The sequence below is a fragment of the Antrostomus carolinensis genome, unplaced genomic scaffold (assembly GCF_000700745.2).
Source record: "Antrostomus carolinensis isolate BGI_N321 unplaced genomic scaffold, ASM70074v2 scaffold49487, whole genome shotgun sequence".
Taxonomy (NCBI): Eukaryota; Metazoa; Chordata; class Aves; order Caprimulgiformes; family Caprimulgidae; genus Antrostomus; species Antrostomus carolinensis.
Window position 1 is genome coordinate 1 of NW_010330452.1, and position 10,261 is coordinate 10,261.

The 10,261-nt window shown below is 41.5% G+C and overlaps 1 protein-coding gene across 3 annotated transcripts in view; it reads right to left on the minus strand.

The window, feature by feature from the left end:
* Window positions 1–5,808: 5,808 nt before the first annotated feature.
* ATP7B (ATPase copper transporting beta) overlaps window positions 5,809–10,261 on the minus strand; it is a 30,595-nt gene continuing 26,142 nt past the window's right edge. For all 3 annotated transcript variants that reach the window (XM_010172909.1, XM_029086184.1, XM_010172910.1), the window contains 4 exons: window positions 8,647–8,850; window positions 8,419–8,536; window positions 7,584–7,686; window positions 5,809–6,073 (listed from right to left, as the gene is read on the minus strand). In XM_010172909.1, coding sequence (XP_010171211.1) covers window positions 5,809–6,073; window positions 7,584–7,686; window positions 8,419–8,536; window positions 8,647–8,850 — 690 coding nt within the window. The remainder of the gene's footprint in view (window positions 6,074–7,583; window positions 7,687–8,418; window positions 8,537–8,646; window positions 8,851–10,261) is intronic.

The window sequence follows — 10,261 nt, forward strand, 5'->3', positions numbered from 1 at the left end:
CTACAAGAAAGCTGGGGAGGGACTTTAAAGCCAAACTGCCACAAACCATTCCCTACCAAAGCAGGGTGATCCCGTTGAACTTGTCTATCCCTAACAGCAGCTTTGGTATTGCCTGGGAACTGCTCCTCTTCCTCTTCAGGAGCCAGTGTCACCTGGGAGCTCCTCACACTGCTGGAGGCAGAAGGCAGGCAGGGTTACAGAGGTTTAAATAATAATACAGAGCTACAGCGCTTAGTGACAGTGGCATTGCTGCATTTCACAGCAGTGATGTGCCATCTACCAACCACACAGATGCGTCCTGCACTATGTCCATCTTAAAATGAGGTTACAGTAGAGGAAAACCAGTTTGGTGAACTTCTTTCAAACCTAATCTATTTCTTTATTTTAAAGAAAGTAATCTGAATTTTGGGGCGCTCCCTAAGTGTGTGGAGTCCTCCAATATTCAGATGTATGCCTAAGGTTTTTTTAATATCTATCATGAGACATGCAGCTGTAGTTCAGAGAAGCACTGAGCACATACCTCACCTTCATTGACTTCAAAAGGATTTTCACTGGTGCTTTGGTGCTCTCCTGAACAGAGACTAATTCCTGGCGCCTTATGGCAGGTCTACAGAGTGACTTCCCCCACGGTAAGAGTCTGCTTAAAACAAAACCCAACCGAACAAGCAGAAGTCTTGCACCCTCAGCTGCCTGGGGAGTTTAAACTCACATTTGCGAAGTGCAGGTTTGTTCTGAGGGCGCAGGCACCATGCTTCGCCTTCCTGAAGCATGGCTTTTCTTCTTGAATCTCAGCTTGTCAAAGGAAAAATAAAAGCTAACCATAATTTCAGGAGACAGCATATGCAGAGCTCAGGAGTTACTTCAGTGTCAAATAATACAAACAAGGTAGCTATTCAGAGCTCCAGGCAAATAAACACTTGCCTGAAATCTGTTCCTGGGCTATATCATGTCCTGTCAGTCCATAATTCTAGGCACACTATATTATTTGACTTAAACTGCTCCCTTTGCATTTTTTTCCCTCACTGCTGACCAGTATCGAATGTATTGGATTTTCAGATGCTTTACAGATAAAAGGGATTCTCTGGCTTGGGCTGGACCTGCAGTGACATCTCGTGGTCCCCCATGAGGCAAGGTGCTGGGTGCCAGGTGGCATGGCCCCCCCATCCCGAACCTCACACTGGTGCTCCTGGATCACAGCACTGACCAGCACAAATCTTACCTCCACCTGGGGTGGCTGAATTCCCAAGTAGGGAAAAAAACACACACCTTCTCCTGCGATATTCCTTCCCCTTCACCTGCAGCACCAGGGGAAACTTCAGAAATCATCCTTTTATGTGTGAAGCTAAACAAACAAATCATGAAAATCAGATCATTGCACAGAGAGCCTGTGGGTGGGCCATGCTTGCCTGCAAAGCCTGGGTGCTTTTAACTGGAGACAAGGCGAGGAATTAATCTGCCTCCTCCTGTGTTTGTGCCTGTCTGAGACTCACATGTGGGCAGGATGCTTTGCCCTTTGCCACTTCTTATTTTGTTGTGACTCTCAAATGACTTCCCACTGAAAACCAACACATTTGCTGTTGGCGTCTTAGAGGAAATTAAATCCAACATTTCGGTGTTATCTGATTTCCCATCCCTGTACACCGTTGTGTAATTTCACCACCTACTCATTTGTTTTCTTCACACACAAGTGTGAGAAAATGCAATCCTTGGAAGAATATTTAGTCAGAGAAAGGTTGTAATCAGCTTGGATAGAAATCAGACAATTTGCTTGAAAAAGGGGGAAGAGAGGAGGAAATGGAATGGAATAATTTCTTTCCTATGAATTTAGGGAAAAAAAATTATGTCAAAACTATAGCATGAGAAGGAAAATAATTGAAAAACTTCATGGGAAAATCTGCTTTTGAGCTGTTGCACTAAAAATAACATGAAAACCAAAGTAAAAGATCTGATTCATTAGATGTCTTCTGTGTTCATAACAGAAAAAAAGAAGTTACAGGAAAAGACTCATGAACTTTTCCCAAGGCAAAATAACTAGATGTCCCATGTAAATCATCAGCTGTATCAGCATTTAGGGTCAGATCTGCAGTAAGTGAGTCATGCCAGGGGAACATGCAGAATGTAGACACCTGAGAACAAAACTAGGATTTGAAAAGCTCCTGCACACTGCGTAATCCATCAGAATACTCAGTCCTGGGAAAGAGGAGAAGCGTGGTGCAGTGGCAAGTGGCCAGGGCACTGAGCTGAGGGATTACCCCAAGAGCCCGTCCTCTCAGGCACCTTCCTCCGGCCCCTTTACTGGATCTGGCTCATAGCACAGAGGAGCACCATTCACCAGCCAGCACCTCATTCTGCTGAGGGCTCTGCAGGCAGATGGTCCCAGTGAAGGCCAGGAGAGCTCATAATTATGTTATGCAGAAATGCAGATACAGTCCTCCATCTCATACGCCTCTCCAGTGAGTCAGCTCAGGTTTAACATGAGCCCATGGTCACAAGTGGCAGCACTAGCACTTACATTTATTTTTCTTGACTATGTGTAATTATTCTAACTTCCTTATAGGCACGCATGCAAGGTTCACAGCAGTTTACAGTCTAAGACACTAAGCAAATACAGTTAGGAAGCCTTAACATGTTTTCCAGTTCATTTCAAATTATTTAATAAAGTCAAAGCCAATCTTTCTTCCTGTCATTTGGCACCTCTTGAGAGCAGGACAGTGTGATCAGTCCTCTACTCCAATAGTTTTACAGTTCATATTACGTTCACAGAAAAATAAGTGAAAGGCCAGCTAGAGAGAAGGTCAAGAGATTGTCCAGGGCAGTTGCCTGCCCCAAGGCAGGATTCACCTCTGCCTAACACCTTTTCATCAGATATGTGCCTGACTGCCCTGCATATCCAAAAAGCCACCCTTGGCGATCTCTTCCAGTGGTCCATAGTCTTTCCTGTTAGACAGTTTCTCCCTAGTGACTAATCTATCATAGAATCATAGAATGGTTTGGATTGGAAGGGCCCTTAAAGATCATCTAGTCCCAACCCCGCTGCCATCAGCAGGGACACCTTCCACTAGACCAGGTTGCTCAAAGCCTCATCCAGCCTGGCCTTGAACACTTCCAGGGAGGGGGCATCCACAACTTCCTTGGGCAACCTGTTCCAGTGGCTGACCACCCTCACAGTGAAGAACTTCTTCCTAATATCTAATCTAAACCTGCCCTCTTTCAGTTTAAACCCATTTCCCCTTGTTCTGTCACTAACTGCCCTTATGAAAAGTCCCTCCCCAGCTTTCTTGTAGGCCCCCTTCAGGTATTGGAAGGCTGCTATAAGAATCTAAATCTTCTTTGATTCAATAAGCCTATTATTTCTTCTTCTAGCCACCATGAACATAGAAGACACTGAAAAGATGAAAGAAAGATGTTCTCTCTGTGTTTGGAGACTTGTGTGTCCTGTGAGTATTCTGTAGGCAAACCGACTCAAACTCCTTCAATTTCTTTATATTTCTCATTCTCATGCACTTGTTTTCACGTTTTCCAGATTTCTGTTAAATCTCATTGCTCTTCTCTGAACTCTCTCCGGTTTTTCCTGACAAGTATGACATATAAAAGTAGACCTGATATTTCAGCTGATGACTCTCCAGAGCTGAACAGAAAGAGGTATTTTATGTCATATGGATGATATAGTCTTTATACATCTCAGCGTTTCTGTTGATTTTGCAGCATCACTATGTTATTAGAATGGGTTGTTAGAATGAATGCCAGGCAGCTACTTGACCTTTCTTTGCCAAGCTGACCTTTAATTCCTCTCTTTCCTGTTTGCAAAGTGTGTCAGTTCTGTCCAATTTCTCAAGATGATTTTGAATCCTAATTCCTCTCTTCAACGTGCTTGCAGTCTCACCTGCCTCAACACACAACACAAAATTGTCTCTTTTTTCCCTGCTATATGTCCTGCCTGAAATAGATCACAAAGCAGTCGCAAAATCTCTCTGGTGCATATGTATCCTGCAATCCAACAATCACTGCTTATGCTCTTTTTTTTTCTGTATCCCTCCAAAAAAAGAAAACCAAAGACACAAAGGTAGTTGTTTGATTGTTTGTTTGTTTAAAAAAAAAACCCACAATATTTTTACTGTGAGCACTGGTAAGAAAACATAAAACAGTGAAACAGTAGACCATCTTCCTCACAGGGACACGTACAAGAACCTAGGGCATGTTTGAAAAGTGTGCGCGGTGAAAGCAGTCGCTACACATGTAAAGAGATTTTACAGTTTTTAAATTGATTTGTAATTTTATCTAAGACAGTGCTGTCAATGTTTGCTAAGGAAAGCTCAAATGTAGTATTAAGAGGAAGAGAGAACAGGAAGACCTGCTCAATGCTTTAAGAGCAGTTCTTTTCCTCTCTGACTTGTTTTTAATTTTTACATTAGGAGGAGCAGGACTTGAACCATGTTGGAAACAGTTCCATATTTAAGTCAGTGAAATTAAGTGGTTATTTCACATTGCTTAGCACAGTAACTCCCATTTTAGATTAGACTATGAAACTCCCATCTGCTTGCTTCAGAGTGTCACAGCTGAGCAGTGCAGCACCCTGGGACCAGAGTCAGTGCACCAAAGCTGTTGATTGCTACTGTCCTGACTAAAAGGCGTCAAGGATGAATTTCAAACTCACAGTGATAAAGTTTTGCAAGCGTTGCTAAAGACATTAAGGTGAAAAAAGGGTTGTTCAGCACCTTGATTTCTCATGAAACTAGAGCAAAGAGGGACATTAAAACAAACTCAAAACATTAATACAAATTTATGTTAAAATTCAGGCTATTACAAATCTTCATACTTCAAGTCCTTCTGCCATCAGAAAAGTTTATTTATATAATAGCAAATAGAAGCCCCACATTTTAAGGCAATTTTTCCACCTTTACCACTTAAACTTTTGGCTCCATTTTAACCAGGGCTAACATATGCCATAAACTCATTCCATTCAGCCATGCTGGAGTCACACCAGTGCTAGTTCTACTCTCAGTCACACCATGGTAAATACCACCTTTGCCCACACTGGTATAAATTCTCCACTCTAGAGACAGACAACTGCCCAATTGTCAGGAGCTTCATGGGGTCCTCCAAAGTATCCGTAGGAAAATTATATGCTAACCTGGACCAGGAACTGCTCTGCCTTTGTGGAATACAATAGGAGCAGAAAAGTTCCTGGTGACTTAGAGGAGTTTGTCCCAAACAGGAATATCTGTAAACATAATAACAACTCATAGAAGATATGAACAGTGGGAATAACAGAACAAGTTTAGCAATGGAAATGTGCATCAAAAGGATGTGATACCTGAAAACAGATGAAAATCTTTGAAAGAGACCTTTCAGAGAGTTATAGTCAGTGAAACACTGAAGCATTTTTGGTCCAAGGAGATGTACATGCATCCTAAATACACACTGACATGACTAGATAGGATTCTGTGTAAAAATACAGCTTCTGACAACTGAGATGCTTCTGCTGTGGATATTTTCAATTGGACACAGAAATTAATATTTGGCAGCTCTGAAAATACTTTTGCTTCCTGTGCTATTGAAAGAATCAAGTTAGAAAGAGTGAAAAGTGTGAAATTTGGTGCCCAGCAAACAATCCAGAAGAGAGAAACTCTTTTAGACTATGAAAATTACATTATTTCACTAATCATTGTGTGCAAAGGAGCCAGTTCATTATAGAGCCACAGATTCTTTCCATGACTAGAAATAACTGGTGACCTGAAAAAATCCACAATCCATCCAACCCATCAAACTGAGTTGCAATTTTTCTGTGAACTAAAGGAAAACACTGCTTCAGATGTACTGTTCTTCATCTCCTCCATTCAGGAGCAATGACCACTTGTCCCCTTCCTCCTCCACAAAACCATTCCGTCTCGGCAGCTTGTCTGAAGTCAAGGAAGACAGAGACACTTCACTTATCTGATCCCAAGGAGCCAGTCTGGATGAATCCCTCCTCCTATCATCCATTCCAATATGAACACTGATTTGGGAAGGAGTAAGTGGCTTCATGTGGCCTTGAGCTTGTGCTTCATAACTTTCTGTGTCTGGCTTCTTATAACTAAGAAGAGAAAGATAAAAGATGTTTCGTACCAAGAGGTCAGTGTGTAGAAGTGGCTTCAGCATTAGAACAAATCAGAAACTTCCGATAACATAAATGTTACCTGCACTTCAGAGGCAAGGTTAATGGTGAAGAGTACTGGTCACAGAGCATTAAAATATTTCAATAGTAAAAAAGAGGGACTCTCAAAGTGAGGTTCTTTAAGAAAAATTATGAGTTTGCTGAATTATGAAAGGGTTCAGATAACTGCAGGGGAATGGACTTGATGACCCAAAAATAACTTTCAGATTCAATGTATTCTAGGTCCAAAAAAGCCCAGCAATGACAAGTAGGCATGGTCTTCTTCACATATGTGTATTATCATCTTCTTTGGAATCTGAAGTTCTGTTCAGCTGATGTGAAGCTTCAAGAAAGATTATTGTCCTACAGATTATACTATGGTACAGCTTCAATAAGTCTGAAGCCAAGTATGTTTTGGGGTTTCTCAATATCTAACCACAATGGTATCCAATACTTAATGTAATCAGCACGAGATCAAAGGAATTGTAGAAGAAAGGAATCCCTTCATAGAAATTTACCTCATCCTTTGGATAACTACACACAGAAAGTTTTTAGGATGAAAATCCTGTAGTGGCTGTTGTGGCTCATGTCTGTTGGCTGATTCTGGCAACAGACCTGAGCACGTATGTAGTTTTTATTCTAGATCGTGGTCTCATTGAGCATTTGCAGGATCAGAATCATGACGCAGTGACAGATTTCCTGTATCAGCTGATACTATACTGTATTGCACTATACTACACTACACTCTACAGAAGACTCCAGCTACAGTAGAAATATTTGAAGGTTTGGATTCATTTCAGACACCACAAAAAGTCTTATTTTTGAAAGATGTCTGCTCACAATGCTGTTAAAAACAGGTCCACTGTGACTGCACCCAAAAAGGGCACCTAAAAATGTAGCATAAAAAAAATTAATAGAATTTGAAAAATCTTGTTATAGTTCAGAAATTTCTTTGCTTCCAAAAAAAAATAGAGCAAGATACTTTCTCTGTAGCAAGGTGCAAAAGAATAAATATACTGCTTCTCTGTTTCACTCTGGCTAAATCAAATAGACAAAAAAAATAAAACCAGATACAAATCTTTTAGAAAATACCTACTGCTACATTATGGAGAACTGTCTTTTGAATAATTTGTTCCCTTGATATTGACAGCAAAACCAGGGCTGATCATCACCTCACTTGGCATTGAACTAGATCTCCAACACAGGTGCCCACACGGCATCCAGTCACGCTTCTAGCTGCTAGTTAAAGAATGCTCAGTATGGTCTTAGTCCAGGTATATTCATAATAGTGACATCTGACTGTTTTGGAGCCAAAGATTAGACAGAACAACCCCAAGCTAAAGGACTGTTGGGTACTTTCAGGTATACAAAGCCCAAAGTAACATCTCACTTGAGTCCCAGACGCAGTGCTGCCTAGAGTTCCCCAATTCCTTAGTTTAAGACAACTTGCCATTTCAGCTGCAAGGAAGACAGCACAACGGACACAGAAGAAGCTGCCATTGCAGCTGATCCCATCCACGGCTGAAGCACGAGGCCAACAGGCATGAACACACCTAGAAGAAAACAGATGGACATCAGCCAGAGCCACCTGCCCCAATACAGACATTTCTGTCCCTGCATATCATAGTATAGATCAGCAGTTCTACAACATGACTTGCTGAGACCTCCTTAAACACAACTGGATTGATACATATTTACTCACTTGTTTTTAAATATGTCCCTTCCATTGCAAGACTGCAGCCACAAGGTAAGACTACTTCTCCCTTCCAGCTATTCTGCACATACGAAACGAAGCAAAAGCAACAGAAAGACAAGGTAATAGTCCAGGCAAAGGAGGGAGAAGTACTTCTAAAGAAAAAGAGGAAAGTTTGAACTAAGTTTTAAGGAGAAATTTAGAGCATGAAATGTTTGACAGAAGTGGAGAGAATGCAAGTAGTAGGAAAGAAAAAATGTGATTCAGGGTGAATAAAAGAGGGAGCACCCAGAAGTGGGATGGTATCTCTCATTAGAGCTGGGTTTTAATACAGAGAAACTAATCCCCAAGTACTGCTATGTGAAACAAGAGTATGGTTTTAATTTCATCACATAAGAATTTATTCCTAAGAGTTTAAAATTTGGGGAACAAATATTTTTTTCTACAAAATAACAACAACAAAAAAGAAGAATGTATTTATTTTGTCCTCCTTCTGACAATTTTTAAATACTTTAGGAACCTCTCTTTGGTTCCTTGAGCAGGAAACCCCATGCTGCTGTCTTTGACAAGCCGAGCTCTGGCAGTCACATACCTGCTGCTATGGGTATTCCCAGTAGATTATAAATTAAGGCAAGAATCAGATTTATTCGTATTCTTCGAACTGTTCTCTTTGATAAGTGAATACTGGCAACTACATCCAGCAAGTCATTCTGCAAGACAGAAGAGGATTGAAAGTTTTTCACGTGCAGTCTTCAGCATACCATACCAAAAAGAGGAGTGTCAGTGATAAAAGAGGATGGGTCGAAACTGTCGTGCTCACTCGGATAAGAACAACATCCGCTGCTTCAATGGCAACATCGGTGCCAGTTCCAATTGCAATTCCAACGTCGGCCCTGGCTAGTGCAGGGGAATCATTGACTCCATCACCAACCATTGCAACCTTTCTCCTCCCAGTTTGGAGCTCCTGGACCTTTGCAACCTTGTGAGAAGGAAGAACCTCAGCAAAGACTTTTTTTATCCCAACCTGCATACAAAGAAAGAAACACACCCTGGTTGCTGATATGCTTCATGCTGAAAGGAAGAGCCATGTGCTGTTCTGGGTGAAGGGGAAACAAAGGAAGACCAACCAAACCGATTCCAGTGGAGGCAACACTTGCAAGCTACACAGAAAGCTGAGGGACAACATGCCTTTGGCATAAGAAAGGGACTGATTACAGCCCCCATCATCTTTACTGCAGAAATGCTGGCAAACCGTGCTCTGCCCTTAGCATCATGCCCACAGGTCTTCTGAAGCTCTACTGCCCTGGCAATGAAAGTTTGATGTTTAAAAGAGCCAGTTTTCAGCTAACCATGATGCCTGATGCACCAAAAAAGGTTTCAGAGAAATGCAACAGAGGAACCATGTATGATCAAGCAGTTACACTGAGGGAAACACAGAAACACCAAGTACATGCAAGTCTCAGGCAGAACATGAAAATAAAGCAGGTGGCTGGCTAAACGCTTCTACCCATCCACATCTCAACTAATATGGAGTTGCCACCAATGGCTTTAGCACTGTAGTTGAAAAACACGTGACTGCACTAAAGAGGGCTGGGATAATGCCCCTGGTTTGGCTGCCTCACCAGGCAGAGATCAGCTTTTTCACTACACAGGGTAGAAGTTCTCTTTTAACCTTTCAAGAGTGACATTTTTTTTTTAAATTTGTAGGACTGACTTACCATTTTTCCATTGGAAAGGAAGTAAGTGCCAAAAATTCAATGAAAATGTAGGCTGGCACAGACTAAGCTTCTTTGAAAACTACCTGAGTGCCTGGAACCATAAAACAAAGTTTGTTTCTGAAAGATTTCTTCTCTTAACAAAGAAAGGTGGAGTGAGAAAGTGCTTTACCACAATAGAACGCAAAAGCAAAAGCGTGAATCAATATAGGAAAAGGATTAAACATCATCCTGAGAAACAAAACAGACCTCGTGACATAAGAGTGACACTGTTGGCCGAGTTAGCTGTGTGGTGGGATACCTGAGGAAAGCAAGGTGGCACACGGTAGATTAGAAGTAGACGGATGTAAAGGGAAACAAGAAAATTAAGATGGAGAGGGTGGAAATGTAGCAAGGTAGAGTGAGAATTTGGCTTTGCCTTCAGAGCAACATTTATAGTTTGAGATCAAGGAAATCTCATATAAACCCAACCTCTTCTAGACTGCTATGCTTCTTAACAATAATTCTTATCGTTATTACTATGGCACCCTTAAAGATAATGACAAAACCCCACTTCCCTTATTGGGAACAAGACTAGACCTTAGAAGACCTTTCCTTTGTCACTAATCAAACATGACTGTCCTTCAGTGAAGGGAAGCAGGAGGCTTCAGGTCAGCAGTGGACTAATTGCTGCAAGAAACTCTCTACCCCTGGAGAAGTACTGTCCACTTGTCTTCAGCA